Source organism: Hyla sarda, chromosome 6, assembly GCF_029499605.1.
Source record: "Hyla sarda isolate aHylSar1 chromosome 6, aHylSar1.hap1, whole genome shotgun sequence".
NCBI classification, from domain to species: domain Eukaryota; kingdom Metazoa; phylum Chordata; class Amphibia; order Anura; family Hylidae; genus Hyla; species Hyla sarda.
The window spans coordinates 242,812,270-242,830,618 of record NC_079194.1 but is presented as its reverse complement, the minus strand read 5'-3'; the positions used below and the strand labels follow the sequence as shown (position 1 = coordinate 242,830,618).

General features: G+C 42.7%; 1 protein-coding gene across 8 annotated transcripts in view; it reads right to left on the bottom strand.

The window, feature by feature from the left end:
• The window catches only part of BRSK2 (BR serine/threonine kinase 2), a 215,428-nt gene that overhangs the window by 76,286 nt on the left and 120,793 nt on the right, over positions 1-18,349 (bottom strand). For all 8 annotated transcript variants that reach the window (XM_056526827.1, XM_056526826.1, XM_056526821.1 and 5 more), the window contains exons 5-7: positions 11,974-12,090; positions 11,804-11,837; positions 11,614-11,682 (exon numbers count right to left, since the gene is read on the bottom strand). In XM_056526827.1, coding sequence (XP_056382802.1) covers positions 11,614-11,682; positions 11,804-11,837; positions 11,974-12,090 — 220 coding nt within the window. The remainder of the gene's footprint in view (positions 1-11,613; positions 11,683-11,803; positions 11,838-11,973; positions 12,091-18,349) is intronic.

Sequence of the window (18,349 nt, the reverse complement as noted above, 5' to 3'; positions counted from 1 at the left end):
AACTATGGCAAAAAACTAACTTATCTCATATCGATAGGATAGGGATAATAGGATAGGAATCCCGTCTCTCTCTGTGAGGAGCGTGTGTCATCTACTGGTAGACAGCATGCACTCCATTCATTTCTATGAGAGTGCCGATAATGCAGAGTGCTGTATTGGGGTCTTTAGGTGCTCCCATAGAAATGAATAGAACACGTGACTGCTGCAGCATGCCCTCCTCACTGAGTGCTTGGCCCCATCCTGCAGATCCCAGCGGTCCTGGGTCCCAGCAGTTGGACCCCCTGCGATCAGCTGCTTATCCCCTATCCTGTGGATAGAAGATAAGTTAATTTTCACCAGAGATCTCCTTTAAGGGGTTGATTGGTTATGTTTCCATGCCCCTTTGAGACCAATTCCTCATGGCTACTATTTACTTAGGAATGCATTATAGGGCATTCATTTTGTTCCCCAGATGTCTGAGTAAGGTCGTACAGGTGCTACCAATCCTAAGAATGGTTCATTTCTGGGCATTGTTCTAGTTCTGTGGAACCACCGAACAGTTCTGGGGAATCAGATGAATAAATATCTTTTTAGTACCACTAGCGAAGCTCTATAAAGCTCTGCACAATGAGCTCCCTCTTGGTGGTTGCAGGAAGCAAGCATTTTATTATGTAACATATTTACATAGTTATATAGGTTATAAGCAGCGGCATAGCTATAGAGGTAGCAGTCGCACCGGGGCCCTGGTGCCTAAGAGGGCCCAAAAGCACATCTGCCCCATAAGAGAGCAGTACAATAATTGGCATATTGGGCCATGTTGCAGATTTTGCATCGGAGCCTCGAAGCTACAAGCTACACCTTTGTTTATTAGGTTGAAAAAAGACAAGAGTCCATCAAGTTCAACCTAAAGCCCTAATGTGTTGATCCAGAGGAAGTCAAAACCTCTCCATGAGGCTGATGTCAATTGCCCCATGAGAGGAAAAATTCCTTCCCGACTCCAATATGGCGATCAAAATCCCTGGATCAATGTTCTATCCTCATAAATCTAGTATCCATAACCTGTAATATTTTTTAGAAAAACATCCAAAAAACCTGAACTTGCTTATTGAGTCAGATATCACAACACCATGCAGCAGAAAGTTCAATAGCCTCACTGCTCTTACAGTAAGGAATCTCTGTCTGTGATGATGGTGAAACCTTCTTTCCTCTAGACGTAGAGGATGTTCCCTTGTCATGGTTACCTGCCTAGGTATAAAAAGATCACTAGAAAGATCTCTGTACTGTCCATTCATATATTTGTACATTGTAATCAGATCGCCCCTAAGACATCTTTTCTCTAAACTAACAAACCCCAAGCTTGATAACCTGTCTTGGTCCTGTAATCCTCCAATACAACCAATTATCTTCGTAGCTCTCCTCTGCACTCTCTCCAGTTTAGCCATGTCCCTCCTATACACAGGGGCACAAAACTGGACACAATACTCCATGTGCGGTCTGACTAATGATTTATACAGAGGCAAAACTATGTCCTTATGTGCCTCTATGCCTCTCTTGATAAATCCCATGACTTTATTAGCCTGGCACTGGTCACTAAAGTTGTGCTTACAGTCAACCAGTACCCACAAATCCTTTTCGGTAGAAGTTTTAACTAATGTTTTGTTATTTAGCACATAAATGCACATGTTGTTATTAAGGCCCAGATGCATCACCTTACATTAATCCACATTAAAATTCATTAGCCATGTACGAGCCCAAGCCTGCAGCTACCCCAGATCCCTCTGTAATATTATGTTATCCTCCTCTGTGGTGATCTCAGTTAAGTGTCATCTGCAACTATAGAAATTAATAAATATATTTAAAAAAGTGGACCCAGTTCTGACCCCTGTGGTACCCACTTGTAACGGTCACCCAACCAGAGTAAGTTCCATTGATACCCATCCTCTGTTTTCTATCGCTGATCGAGTAGCTAATCCATTTACATATATCCTCCCATAGTCCCACCATCCTCATTTTATGTACTAACCTTTTGTGTAGCACAGTATCAAATGCCTTAGAAAAGTCCAGATATACAACATCCACAGCTTCACCCCTGACCAATCTATAACTGATCTCCTCAGAGAAACTGATCAGATTAGTCTGACAGGACCGATCCCACATAAACCCATGTTGATGCTCTGTTATTAGGTTATTTTCATTGAGATACCTCAAAAATCTTACCAACAACAGATGTTAAAATTACAGGCTTATAGTTCCCAGGATCTCTTTTTGACCCCTTTTTGAATATTGGTACCACATTGCTAAGCTCCAGTCTTGTGGAACAATCCCTGCCATTATAGAATCTTTAAATATAAGCAATAAGGGTCTTCCATCTGGACCCGGTTATTTGTGTATTTTAATGTTGTTTAGGAGGCACTGCACTCCTTGTTGGGTTAAATAGCCGAGATTATCAGTAGAATTTACATTATCCCTACTCATGTCATTTGTCATTGTATTTTCCAGTGTAAATACAGTTATTATATTATTCTATGGTCACTATTACCAAGATGACCCCCCCCCCCTCCCACCTCTATCTTGGATGCTATGTCTGGCCTATTGGTCAGTATATGGTCCAGAAGTGACCCCCTTCTTGTTGGGTCCTGCACTAGTTGGGAAAGGTAATTGTCCTTTATTATTGCCAAAAACCTGTTTCCCTTGCTGGACCTGCAGGTTTCAGCTTCCCAGTCTCTATTAGGGTTGTTTAAGTCCCCCCATAATAATGACGTCACCTTTCTTTGCTGCCCCATCTATTTGTCTTATTAGTATTTTTTTGCTGCTTCCATTATACTTGGTATAACAAATCCCTATCAGTAATTAATTGTTCTTACCCCATCCCCTTATTTCCACCCAGAGACGCCACATGATCATTCTCCTCCCCAATGTTCTCGTGCAGAATGGCCCCAAGACAGGATTTTATGTATAGGGAAGCCCCTCCCTCTTTTTTTACCTGTATGGTCATTTTTGAATAGACTGTACCCCTGTATATTTACAGCCCAGTCATAGCTCGCATCCAGCCATGTGTCTTTTATCTCCACAATATCATAGTCTTCCTCCAACATTAATAGTTCCAGTTCATCCATCTTATTATTGAGGCTTCTGGCATTTGTATACATGCACTTAAAGATTTCTTTCTTATTTCCTTTCCTCTTATCACTTATGACTGTTCTAACCCCTCCCGCTGCTCCACCCCCAGTGTTATTACCTATCCCCAGCTCTCTATCTACACTATCTTCCCCCTTTATGTTGTAGTTTCCCTCCCCCAAGTCCCTAGTTTAAACACTCCTCCACCCTTCTAGCCATCTTCGCCCCAAGCACAGCTGCACCCTCCCCATTGAGGTGCAGCCCATCCCTATGGTAGAGTCTGTATCCATCAGCGAAGTCGGCCCAGTTCTCTATGAACCCAAACCCCTCCTTCCTACACCAGCTTTTGAGCCACTTGTTTACCTCCCTAATCCCCCGCTGCCTCTCTGGTGTGGCCTGTGATACAGGTAATATTTCAGAAAATATTACCTAGGAGGTCCTTTCCTTAAGCTTGCGGACTAAGTCCCTGAAATCATTTTTAAGGACACTCCCCCTACCTCTTACTTTGTCATTGGTGCCAATAGGTACCATGACTGATGGGTCTTCTCCAGCCCCTCCAAGCAATCGGTCAACCCGATCTGCAATGTACCGAACTCGTGCGCCAGGAAGACAACATTGTTCAACAATCCCGGTCTTTGTCACAGATTGCCCTGTCTGTTCCCCTAATAATACATAAAGATTTGTAGCTCAAAATCATAATAACAAAGCACTGACCACTATATAAAATTGTGCCCAAATAAGGATAAGGCTGTATTCACACTACCACTAGTGGTTCTGTTTGGAGCCTCTGTTGGTTTTCCCATAAGATTTAACTCTACGTATAGTGCAGGATAAAGCACTTCTTGTCAAAATGACACCACAGCAGAACTTGGCAAACCTCATAATAAATCTAAGGGGTCTACAGGATGCCAATGGTGTTCATCATCTCCTGGACCTCACAATGCCTTCATGGTTTCCAAGTTAAAAAAATACATAACAGCATTGTGAAAAAAGCCTAAATAGAATTAGATTATAGGTGCACTTTGCTTCCTTACATCATCTCCATTACAGGAAAATAGTGCAAGTGATGCTGATCACAATGGTGTTTTCCTTCATCCCCTAGGTTACATCTTTTGGGGAGATATGGACAAAAATATGTACGTGCAAAATTAGTATGTTTGGCGCACTGGGGGCATTCCCTAGACCCTAAGTGCACCGCTATGCCCACCTGACAGGTCCAGTAAAAACATGCACATGGATACTCCAGGGCTGCTGTGCTGGAGACCTTACAGCACAGGATCTCACAGCAAATACCCACTATGTCAATGCAGAGGGAGTTTGTGCACATTTACAAAGGGGCGATCTTACTAGATCTGCCAGACAGGCATAGCGGTGTTCTTAGGGCCTGGGGAATGCTGAGAGTATGTAAGGGGAGTGAATTAAAACATCACTTTTATTGAATCCTCTAAAAAGTATATAGAATAAAGTGCTAATATATTATTAGGGACTAATATAAGCCCTTAAGACACAAATAGTAAACAACTGTTAAATGAGATATATATATACAATGTCTCAATTCGCCAAGACACCCATCCCAAAATTCCGACGCGTTTCGTCCACAATCTGTGGGCTCATCAGGGACAGATTGGGGGAAAGCACAGTGGTATCAACATAGAGACAGATACTATATTTGTCAAACTAAGCAAATAGCAGGGAAAGGGACAGAGGATACAGAATCTGTCCCTTTTCAGCACTAAATCAAATCGCCACAGTGGTCCAATAGTGCTAGGACCCACTGCCCTGCAAGAAACAATAGCCTCCTCGGGGTCTGGTCAGCCGGTTTTGGCGATTCAGTGTTCTCCTGTGCGACCCGCAATAGCAGGGAGCTGTGCTATCACGCCGGCTGCTCAGCGCACATGAGGGCTCAGGGCTGGGGAATGCCCCAGTAAGCCAAACATTCTAATTAGCATATTCCTATTTTGGTCCATATCTCCAAAACAGCATAAATTGTGGGAAAAAGGAAAACACAATTGTGATCAGCATCAGCCACGCTATAACCCAGTATTATTTACTGTATATATTACATAAATTATTTACCCTATATCACCCTAGACCATCCCTATCACCATAGTAAAAAATACTATCACCTACCCCAAAACAACTCATGCACAAAACTCATAAGCACAAAATGTGCAGTGTTATACATGTAGAAACTGAGTGAATATAATGCAGGGGTTCTCAACCGGTGGTACGTATACCCCTAGGGGTACGCCACCAGTTGTTCGGGGGTACGCCAACGCGCTGACAAATACCCGCCATGCATTAGCCAGTATTTGTCAGTACATAGCGGAGAATGGCCATGGCTACTGTAAGGGAGCTGCATGGTTGCCGGGGAGACGTGTGACCTCCCTTGACGTTGAGAGATGTTGCCGCACAGTGCAGGAGGACGTCACATGTCAGTGCGGCCCTGCCGAACAGGACGCGCTGCATGCACTGACAGGCCACACGGGACCGCAGGAGGCCGGGTAAAGTAAAAAAAAAAAGTGAAAAATATGTCTATGGGACGGAGGGAGGGTATGTGTAATAATAGCACAAGGCATTAAGATGGAGGTGGGGGGGAGGGATAATGGCAAAAGGGGATCAGAAGGAGGGGGATAATGGCACAAGGGGGTTAATATGGAGGGGGGGGGATGATTATCCCCCCCCCCTCCATATTAATCCCCTTGTGCCATTATCCCCCCTCGGATTCCTTTTTGCCATATCTGATAATAATAGCACAAGGGGATTAAGATGGAGGGGGGAATATTGGCAGAAGGGGATTAATATGGAGGGGGGGGGGAGTAAGGATTAACCCTTCCCCCTCCATTTTAATCTTGTGCCATTATTCCTCCCTCCCTCTGATTCTCTTGTGCCATTTCCCCCCTCCATCTTAATCCCCTTGTGCCATTATTCTCCCCTCCATCTTAATTCCTTTGTGCCATTACTCTCCCGTCCATCTTAATCCCCTTGTGCCATTATTCCCCCCCCTCCATCTTAATCCCCATGTGCTATCGTTCCCCCCTTCCTCTGATCTCCTTTTGCCATATTGGAGAATAATGGCACAAGGGGATTAAAATGGAGGGGAGAATAATGGCGCAAGGGGATTAAGATGGAGGGGAGAATAATGCCACAAGGGGATTAAGTATCGCATTAGTATAAAGGTAAGCACACGCCTTTTGTCCTCGGGTACCCCTCACGCGTAAGTTCCAGGCAAATTTACGCGCGAGGGGTACCTGCGGACATACTTTCCGCCTTTGGGGGTACAGTTGCCAAAAAGGTTGAGAATCACTGATATAATGTGAGTATAAGGCTATGTTCACACGGTGAATGTCCGCACAGAAAATTTTAGAACATGCGCCGTCTCACAGACGGCAATGTATTTCTGCGGACACTAGAATTAGAATTTCCACGCCAGATCTTTCCGGTGTGGAAATTCTGCTATGTGAACAGGGCAGTTAAATCCCATCTAATCATATCTTGGCTACTGAAGAATGCGACACTTGTCGTGAAACGTGTATAGCCCTTGGTATTATACTACTGCCATATCCATCTAATCGGCTAATAGCCGCTATACCAGCCGATCCAGTCTTGACAGCACTGCAGCACCCCGATTTGAGGACCACTGTAAATCTCGCGCAATTCACACTGCACGCGGACACCGACTCACCTCTGCTGAAACTCCCCTATAGGCCGGCTGCCGATCTGTGCCAAGCAGAGCGATCTTTTCTCTCTCACCGCACAAATATCCAAAGCCGGTTATTGTTATACCGAAAGCGAGTGCTTGCCGCAGGAGAAGCGCACTCATACATTGCCACATCAAGGTATCCACATGCCCATGCCAGGGCAATGACGATCCGAGCACCAGACATCGTCCATGCAGACATTTACTGCCATTGCTCTCTGGAATCTGCCGTTTTCAGGGACACTCGGCTGCCTACAAGCTCTGTCTACTCAGCGGTAAAGTATCGCTTCAATTTCTTTCATTAACTGTATCAGCATTCTATTACAATCTTGTTACATTGTGGAAACAATTACCGGCATCTTACAAGCTTCTCCTCTCCACACTTTAATGAATGACATATATTCAGCTACCTTGTAATTGGTCTGCAGTTATTCAACATCATTTGCTACATTTAACAGACATCTTGAAATAACTTGTTTATTACTCAAACTCTAACAATTCAAGACCATACAGTAACTTGCTGCTATTTATGACCTCAATTCACACATTTAAACTTGTGGAATCTGTCAATTCTCTGCTGCTATAGACTATTTATTCTTTTTTTGAGATGGCTGGCAATTTTTAGTATCATTTTATTGTATATATTTATATTTTTAATACCTGAGCAAGGGCCCTGCTCGGGTATTGATTGTATTATTAAAATGTAATAAATGTATAAGATTATTTAATTTATTTTACCCTTTCAGGCTTTTTATTACCATTTTTTATTTTTATTCTCACTACTACTGTATATTGATAACTGTCACCCCCTTTTCTCCTATTCCTCTTCCCTTTTTCCACTGCCCCTTGAGGACTGGTTATATAATATTTTATTATTATATAGTTTTTTCTGCCTACTATTTGGTCTTTTGGGGTTTTTGTACCATACCAGTTAACCTCGGGTTAGAATATTGATTGAGCTGCACTAACTCTATTCTATATTTGTAAATCCCATCTAAATCAATGGAACTCTGTTGCTGTAGAAATTTAATTGTGTGAACATACCTTAAAGGGGTACTCCAGTGGAAAACAATTTTTTTTGTTTTGTTTTTTTAAATCAACTGGTGCCAGAAAGATAAACAGATTTGTAAATTACAGCTTCTCCAGAGAACAAAGAAAACGGAGCACTCACCTCCAATTTGTAGACACAGGGGCCTGACGAAGCGCTAAGGCGCGATACAGTGCTGTCGCCCGCTGTGATGTGAGATTCCCCCCTCTATGTGTCTTCCATCTATCTGCCCTACCGCCGACCTCCTGATGTGTCCTGTTAATCTGTGAGCTTCCAATAAAGTCGTACCTGTGTCTGCAAATTGGAGGTGAGTGCTCCGTTTTCTTTGTTCTCTGGAGAAGCTGTGATTATGATTCTACTACACGTGTAGCACCACCAGTATCTGACACAGTTCACACTCACTGGACTCTTTATATCAGGATTCAGAGACTGTGCTTACCTAGCGGTGTGCGATACCGCAGTGTGAACAAGATCTTAACACTAAGCTGTGCCGGAGCTATCTTTCTCTTCGTTTTGGAACTAGATTTGTAGATTACTTCTATTTAAAAAATCTTAATCCTTCCAGTACTTATCAGGTGTTGTATAATACAGAGGAAGTTCTTTTCTTTTTTTAATTTCTTTTCAGTCTGACCACAGTGCTCTCTGCTGACACCTCTGTCCATGTCAGGAACTGTCCAGAGCAAGAACAAAGCCCCTTAGCAAACCTCTCCTGCTCTGGACAGTTCCTGATATGGACAGAGGTGTCATCAGAGAGCACTGTGGTCAGACAGAAAATAAATTTGAAAAGAACTTCCTGTGGAGCATACAGCAGCTGATAAGTACTAGAAGGATTACGATTTTTAAATAGAAGTAATTTACAAATCTGTTAAACTTTCTGGCACCAGTTGATTTAAAAAAAATAATAATTGGAGTACCCCTTTAAGGGGAAGGGGCATTTTACCATTTATGTGGCAGGCCACAAGAGGAAAACCTCCTCTTTAAAAACCCTACACTAGTGAGATAAGGGATACAGAACAGCTATGTGAATCCATCTTTTGATGAATTTATTTCTCATTTTGCAAGGAAGTTATGTGCAAATTGTCATGATGGGCGCTCTTTATGCCATATCTTGCTTGATCTGTTTTAGCATCTTTCATCCGCTCTACAGCGATACATAAAACGGTTATGCTCTTGTAAATACAGGATAATAATAACTGAGAATCTGTGGACCTGCCTCGTTTTTATTGAGACTAATATGGCAGCGTGCTCTAAACTTCCTGTGCTTCCCATAAAATGCTCCATTGCAATGTTTGCACAGGAAATGTTATGAGGTCGCTCATTGCTGATGAAAGTTAGCGCTCACATCCAACTAACTCAAAAGAACAGCGAGATAATCAACTTTTTAAACTTTATTATGACATTTTTTTCCTGCCACAGCAGTATTCATAAAAGTGTTGAGCTGCGCTAGCAATGCAGAGATCTGCAGGGAGATGTTATGTGCCTATAGTCAGTGGTGAATGCAGAGAATTACATAATGTTTTGGAGGATCAGACCGTATACACGCATACAGGAGAGAATAAAATACATCTAATATCAGCGAACAAGTCAAATAAACCTGTCTGAAGAAAAAGAAGTATTTCATTTTGACTGGTAACAAAAAGCATAAAAGGGGTTAATTTAAGATTAAAAGTTAACCTCTATGTCTGTGTTTCACCCATGGTGTCCCCAGCTGTTGCAAAACTACAACTCCCAGCATGCCCGGACAGCCAAAGGCTGTCCGGGCATGCTAGGAGTTGTAGTATTGCAACAACTGGAGGCAATCTGGTTGGGAAACAATGGCCTGTGTACAGTGTACCTAGCTTTTGAAATGGAGTTTTGGCCAAGCCAGCGCACTTGAGGGACAACAGACCCTGTTTTGGTGATACGTGGAGGTCCCAGCTGACAGGCTTCCACCAATTAGATCCTTATGAATTATATACTTAGAACCTTTATTTTGGGATAACCCGCTTTAAGCTCCATAAATGTAACCTATTGATGGCCTACTATGTCTGAGTGCGGGGGGCCCACCACGATCTCCGTGCAGCACCCGCATTCTATGCGGGGCTGCGTCTCCAGTTCGGAAGCCTCTTTGTTTACAGGACTGGAGATGCGACAACACGCCACGCCCCCTCGATCTCTGCCATCACGCCCCCTCCCATAGACATGAGGTGGCGTGACGTCACGTGGGGGCGTGAAGTGACATCACGTCTCCAGTCCTGGAAACAAAGAGGTTTCCGAGACTGGAGATGCAGCCCCACATAGAATGCGCGTGCTGTGCGGAGATCATGGGGTGTCCCAGCAGCGGGCCCCCCCACGATCAGATATTATATCCCCTATACTTTGGATAGGGGATAAGATGTATTTGGCAGGAATACCCCTTTAAGTCCATTTAAGACTCTTATCTACTTGCCAGAGTGGTTACAAAGGGAATCTCCCACCCTGGAGAACCCATGATGTACATGCACTACACAGTCAATACATAGGTTTAATGAGAATTGTGTAATACTTCATTTCTCCTGTGGGAGTGCTACAAGAAAACTGATAATTAGCCAGGTTCTGGTGTAGATTATAGCTTATGGCAAGGAGCCGTATGGTGACACTTTAAAAAAAAAGAAAAAAAAGGTTATTTTCCTGCTTTTAAAGTATTTTTTCTCTCTTTGCCATATGTGTAGTTGTAAATTCTAAGAAACACATTCACCACATTTCCGTTTTATAATGCTCCACTATTAGGGATTCAGAATAGCGGTCACTTCCCAAATTGAAACTGCAACATGTTTTGGTTAAGTTATTTTATCTGAATTACTACTGTATACTTCTTGTGGGCTTATCTGCTTTAAAGGGGTACTCCACCACTAGACATTTTATCGCCTATCCAAAGGATAGGGGATAAGATGTCTGATCGTGGGGGTCCTGCCACTGGGACCCCTGCAATCTCTGTGCTGCACCCGGCGTTTCTTTAGAACACTGGGTGCGGGCGGCGGGGGTTCCGAATGTTCCGAACGCTGGGGTAGCGGTGTACCCCTTTAAGTTGAACCATTCTAGGAATACATAGTCAGTTTGTTGAGAGAGTAAATCCTTTCCAACCTACTATGGCCATATGAGCCTTTACACTGAATAACTAATATTGTCATTGTTCCTATTAAATTCTATGTATTGGTATACAGGAAAATCGACTTTATTTTTATTTACATTTTTTTTATACTCCTCAATATTAGATCTGTCATGGTCTGACTCCTGACACCACTGCTGATCAGCTACTTGAAGAGGCCACACCTCACTGTACTTTTGAATAGAGGTCTATATATTGTGAGAACTGTAAATAAAGATTTCTAATAGAAAGAAGAATGAGTTGACAAGTCATCGGTTAGATGCATAAACAGGTACGATTATTCAGACATTGTATGGAAGTCTTGTATGTCTGAATAAATGTACCTGTTTCTGCATCTAACCGATAAGTTTCCAACCTGTTCTTCTTTCTCTTAGAATTGTTGATGTTTGCTGGATTTCACATTCAAGGTTTGAGCACCCCGGAGGCCGACAGACTGTACACATCGGAGCTATGATGTAGCCGTTCACTTAAGTCTCCCTGCAGATATGTGGACTTTGTCTGACACCTAAGGAGAGCTGTGCCGACTACTGTAACTGTATGGATGAATAGACATTGTAAATAAATACTCTTTCCCCACATGTACAACGAAAACTTATTTTAGTAGATTACATTAGAAACTGCTTGCAGGGTATAAACACTCACCACAAGTAAAGCAAACAAGATGACTCCACAGCTCCATATGTCAGCCTTTCTGCCATCATATTTTTCACCCTGCAAAGCATAGAAAGGGTTAATGACCTTACAGTCCAGCAGTGCCCTCTAAGCACTTATCTTTGTAATGCATACTGGCGCCTGTATTACGTTATTCTCCAAACGAGAACTGGGGACTCACCCTGATCACTTCTGGACAGGCATAATGTGGAGATCTAGAAGGAAGAACATGCAGGACGCCGTAAGAATCCAAAGTACTAACAAGCTCATAACAAGTCCTTATGTAACCCTCTGTGCTTTCTATAGTCTTGGGCTTAGGTCATGTCGCCAGTTTACTTGCACAATACTCACCCACAACTGGTCTCCAGCAAACTGTCTCCGACCTGCAGAGAGGCCATCCCGAAATCTGCTATTCGGATATTGTTCTTTTCATCCAGAAGTAGGTTCTCAGGTTTTAGATCCCTGTGACTGATAGAGAAGGAAGGATGAATATGGTTTATCTAAAACCAAACATTTCATTACTTCAACATAGTTTGAAATGATCTCTGAATCAGATAAACTGCTGCAGTGGGAACAACTTTATAAATTCATGAACATATAATGATGAAACCATTACTATTATCATTAAATAAACTTGTGACAGGCTGCATAATGCTCAGTGAGACACACTCCAATCGGCTGTGCGCTTCACTCCCTTCACAGCTGTCACGCCCCCTCCCATAGGCTTGCATTGAGGGGGCGTAGCCTGATGGAACACGGGGGCGGAGCCGTGATGTCACAATACTCCGGCCCTGTGATCGCCAATCATCAGACCCGGAGCAAACATGCTCCGGGGGCTGATGGTAACTGGGTGCTGCATGAAAGATCATGGGGGTCCCCAGCTGCGGGACCCCTGCGATCAGGCATTTTATCCCCTATACTTTGGATAGGGGATAAGATGTCTTAGCGCCGGAGAACCCCTTTAATAACCTTAATCCTTCAAGTACTTATCAGCTGCTGTATACTACAGAGTAAGTTCTTTTCTTTTTGAATTTCTCTGACCACAGTGTTCTCTGCTGACACCTCTGTCTGTGTCAGGAACTGTCCAGAGTAGGAACAATTCCCCATAGCAAACCTATCCTGCTCGGGACAGTTCCTGACATGGACAGAGGTGTCAGCACTGTGGTCAGATTAAAAATAAATTCAAAAATAAAAGAACTTCATGTGGAACATACAGCAGTTGATAAGTACTGGAAGGATTAAGATTTTTCAATAGAAGTATCTTTTTAATTTCTGGCACCAGTTCATTTAAAAAAATTGTTTTCCACCGGAGTACCACTTTAATCCAACAGATTGCAAAAGTCTGGCTCTATTGACAATCTGTCAAAAGTTTATTTAAAATGACAGAAGTTGGAGAAAATTTGATCTAAGAAAAATAAGCAGACAAAAAAAAAAAACAACAAAACTTTATTTGTATGTACTGGGTAGAGATAACTCACTATAGAGCACAGGTTTTTAACATAACAGCTCCCCATATTTTGTAGATCCCTGCTACAGATATTTTAAAGTGGTACTCCGGTGGAAAACACATTTTTTTTTAATCGACTGGTGCCAGAAAGTTAAACAGATTTGTAAATTACTTCTATTTAAAAATCTTAATCCTTTCAGTACTTATTTCCTACTGAGGAAATTCTATTCATTTTGAAATTATTTTTTGTCTTGTCCACAGTGCTCTCTGCTGACACCTGATGTCTGTATCAGGAACTGCCCAGAGCAGGAGAAAATCCCCATAGCAAACCTATGCTGCTCTGGACAGTTCCTGCCACGGACAGGTGTCAGCAGAGAACACTGTGGACAAGACAAAAAAGAAATTCAAAAAGAATAGAATTTCCTCTGTAGCATACAGCTGCTAATAAGTACTGAAAGGATTAATTTACAAATCTGTTTAAAGGGGTTGTGTGCTGCCCTGCAGTTTGGAGCTCCGCTCACAGCGTCCGGAAGTTCATTACTCCGAATGCTGTGTGCGGGCTTCCGTGTTCGTAGCCGCCGGGCATGACGTCACGCCCGGCCCCTTCGTGACGTCTCGCCCGCCCGCTCGTGACGTCACGCCCGCCCCCTCTACCAAAGTCTATGGGAAGGGGGCGTGACAGCGGTCGCGCCCCCTTCCCATAGACTTTCGTTGAGGGGGCGGACGAGACGTCACGAGGGGGCGGGCGAGACGTCCATGATCATGTTTGTACAACATAGAAAAACTTTTTGTATCTGACAGTGCCCATTTAAGGTCTCAAAGCCCTGATCTCAAGCCCATAGAGCTGATAAAGCGTGTGCAAGCAAGGAGGCCTACAAAGCCTACACCAGTTCTATCAGAAGGAATAGGCCAAAATTCCAGCAACATATTGGGAGAAGCTTGTGGAAGCATTTGATCAAAGTTAGGCTGGGTTCACACTACGATTTTCAAATACGGTAACCATATACGGTTTTCCGCAAAAAAAAGTATACCTGAAACCGTATGCATAGAGAATGCATTGTAAACCGTATTCCAAATGTTGTGTACGGTTGCATCCGTTTTGCCTCGGATACGGTTTTGCCGATTTTTCAACCGTAGGCAAAAACGCTGTTGACCACGTATGCGATTCTTTTAACATTGTTGTCTATGAGAACCGTACACAGAATTTCAGAATACGGTTGCACACGGTTTTTCTAATCCGTTTTTGGAGTTGACACATGCGCAGAAGGAATTTCAATAGAACAATAGTAACTTTATTAAATTGCTTGAAAACTAATTCCAACAAAATAGCAAAAACGGATGCAAACGGATAGAAACGTACATACGTTTTGGAACTGTATACGGGGGAAAAACCGTATTTGGAGTCATACAGTTGTATACGGTTGCATACCTTTTTTGCCATACGTTTTTTAGCGGAAAACCGTACATGGTAACCGTATTTGAAAAACGTAGTGTGAACCCAGCCTTATACAATATGAATATTCTACCAAATACTAACCCTGTGTACTGTATATAAACTTTACTGGAAATGTGATAAGAGGAAAAAAAGCTAAAATAAATAATTGTATCCAGTATTATTCTGATATTAAACATTCTTGACATATAGTAGTCATTCCAGCTGACCTACGAGAAGAAATGTGAACTAGGATTAAATGCCTGAAATTAAGTTTCCTGGTATTGTTTTTAAATTGTACATGGTTAGTACTGGGGGGGGGGGGGGGGGGGGGAAAGATCGGGGGGTTCTTTATTATTTCCTCATGTATCGACTTTTTTGTGTGAAATCAATAAACAAAAATATAAAATAAAATGTCAGGAATTTTGAGAAACAGTTTTGATGAATGTGGCCAAGGTGTATGAAAATGTATGACTTCCACTTAGAGGTGTGCTTGTGGGCCCAAATGTAAAACCATGTGACATTTATACTAGGTGACTTGGGGCCCAATAAGTCACGGGACACGATGGGACTGCTACCTCTGCACCCCCTATTGTTACACTCCTGCTTTAACTGCACATAGTTGGGAAGAATTCAATCAGGTTGAGGTCAGATGACTGATTCATTTATTGAAAAATAGTCAATTTCTCAGCCTTAAGATGCTCCTGGGTAACCTCTGTTGTATGCTTTAGGTCATTACCTACCTATACTGTGAAGCCCCATCCTATCATTTTTGCAGCTTTTGACTGAATCTAAGCCTCGCCCTCTTGCTACATCTGTTTGCGCTCACCCCAGATCTAGTGGTTGCATTACAGTGATCCCTCAACTTACAATGGCCTCAACATACAATAGTTTCAACATACAATGGTCTATTCTGGACCATTGTAAGTTGAAACCAGACTCAACATACAATGTACGGACAGTCCAGATCTGTGAAACGTGTCAATGGCTGAAAGAACCGACCAATCAGAATGGGCATTCACTGGTAAAACACCTGTATTACTGAAGTGCATGCACTGACTGGTGTCTGGTAGCGCCCCCTACAGTACAGGGAGGAATTACATGTTCTGTACTCCTCTTTACCTGTGCCAGGGTAAGCTGCTCCTTTGGACACCAGGTGAGGATGGCTCCATTTTAAATTTTTAGGACACTGCGTGCACTGTACAGGACTCCTGTCCTCTACCTAGACCAGTATTTTCCAACAGGGTGCCTCCAGCTGTTGCAAAACTACAACTCCCAGCATGCCCGGACAGCCTTTGGCTGTCCGGGCATGCTGGGAGTTGTAGTTTTGCAACAGCTGGAGGCACCCTGGTTGGGAAACGCTGACATAGACAGTGATTTACAGCTCCCAGCAGATCTTTCTTACTCTTATATATAAGGATTTGTTTTATCTATATTAGTTATCTACTTATTTTTCTTTAATCCTCACTTTTTCCTATTTTTGAATGACATTTTGGGGCTTCAGAACCAATTACCAGGTTTCCATAGAGTCATGGTCTCAACATACAATGGTTTCAACATACAATGGTCGTCCTGGAACCAATTAATATTGTAACTTGAGGGACCACTGTACATGTCTATGCCATACCACATTATATGTGAAGCATGGTAGAGGTACCATATGATGTGGTATGTTCTGGATCATGAACCCTTTCTTTAATCTTCATAAAAGTTTTCTGTGGCCTTTCCTTTCTTGTGTGCTACCAGTTACTTGCATCTTGGGAAAAAAAAACATGTGTTCTTAAAGGGGTTCTCCACGGCCCTGCCTTCCGGAGCTCCGCTCGCAGCGTCCGTAAGTTTATTACTCCGAATGCTGTGTGCGGGCTTCCTTGTTCGAGGCCGCCCCCTCGTGATGTCACGCCCACCTCCTCGTGACGTCACGCCCACCTCCTCAACGGCAGTCTATGGGAAGGGGGCGCGACCGCTGTCACATCCCCTTCCCATAGACTTTCGGTGAAGTAAGAAGTAACATGAAATTGTGCTTACTACATACCATGGAACTTACCTTTATCTTCTTATGTGCATATGTATTGCCTATACATTAATAAATGTATTTGTATCTTTTTATGTGCATGCATGTTGTCTGTGCACATATATATATATATATATATATATATATATATATATATGTATATATGTATATATATATATATATATATATTTATAGCTCATATCTCTTATGCATTTTTTAATATACATCATTTTATACATCTTCTTATCCCTCCTAACTATCTTGTCATACTATACTATACCACATTTTTTTGCATTATATATATTTGTATTTCCTACTAGTGGATATGTGAATACACCTACAACTACACATATCTGTGTTCTATTTACATGTTTTATCTTTGACGCATCTATCTCCTATGAAAAAGTATTGTAGAGTTGTCTTAATGAATACTGAATATATATTTGCCAAACAAGTTATGATCACTCCTTACCACCATTTGTCAGAGAACTTGTATGCAACAGTGTGCTACTCCATGTCCACTTGTGATTTTATCTGTCATTAATAATAAGTTTTATATTTGTTTCTCTGGTACTGTCTCATTGGACCTGAGGAAGGCATTCTGTATATGGCGAAACGCGTTGTCTGTTCTTTGCAAAATAAAATATTTATTGTCCTGTGTCGGTTTGAGTCTGTCTTTTCCTGGCCACCTGGGAGCTGCGCCTCCAAAACCATATTTTTTCCACTTCCACCACATCTATAACATCGATTTTTAACAGCTATGTTTATTGTGATTTTTTAATAAATACCTTTTTTTTTTATACATTTATTTACAATTAATGAGACCCAGTATCCATTTAAAGGGGTTTTCCAGGCAAAAACCTTTTTATATATATCAACTGGCTCCGGAAAGTTAAACAGATTTGTAAATTACTTCTATTAAAAAATCTTAATCCTTCCAATAGTTATTAGCTTCTGAAGTTGAGTTGTTGTTTTCTGTCTAACTGCTCAATGATGACTCACGTCCCGGGAGCTGTGCAGTTCCTATGGGGAAATTTTCCCACCATGCACAGCTCCCGGAACATAATTTACAAATCTGTTTAACTTTCTGGAGCCAATTGATATATATAAAAAAGTTTTTGCCTGGAATACCCCTTTAACTTTGAGCACCATCACTTTCTATTTGTCTATTTTAGTATTTTTTACACCTAGGGTATAGGTGTTAAGACGGTTAGTTTTCTCAGTTCAAGGTGTTTTTGAGATAGGTGAGCACTTTCCACTCCTCTTTTCTGTTACGTTATGCGCTCTGGCCGCACACACTGGCCATGAGTGCATGGTCCCGTTACCTGCTGCTGCCGGCGGGGCTGGGATTCGCATTGCGGGACACGCCCGAATGCGAGCCCCAGTCTGTCACTCACCTGGTGCTTCTCCTGCCCCAGCCTCTGTCTCTCTGCTCCGGCACGTGTGTCCCCGTCCCCTAGGGGGCGCGCGTGCCGGAGCTTTAAGATTTAAAGGGCCAGTGCGCTCATTAGTGTAATTCACCTGTGGCTCATTGATAAATTCCTCCACCCTCCTCACTTCCCTGCCGGGTCTTTGTTGCCTTGTGCCTGAGAGAAAGCATTCCTGAGAGTTGCCTTACCGTGTATCTGATCCTTTGTTCTGTGACTTGACCTTGCTCCTCTGCCGCCTGCCTACTGACCTCCTGACTATGCTACTTTTCCACCTGCCTTGACGTTCTGCTATCCTGATTATGAGCTGCCTTATCCCCCCCGCCTGCCTCAGCAAGTCCATCCCGCTTTGTGGCAGGCTCTGGTGAAAACTAGCGGCACCTTAGACTCCGCTCCCTGGTACGGTCTGA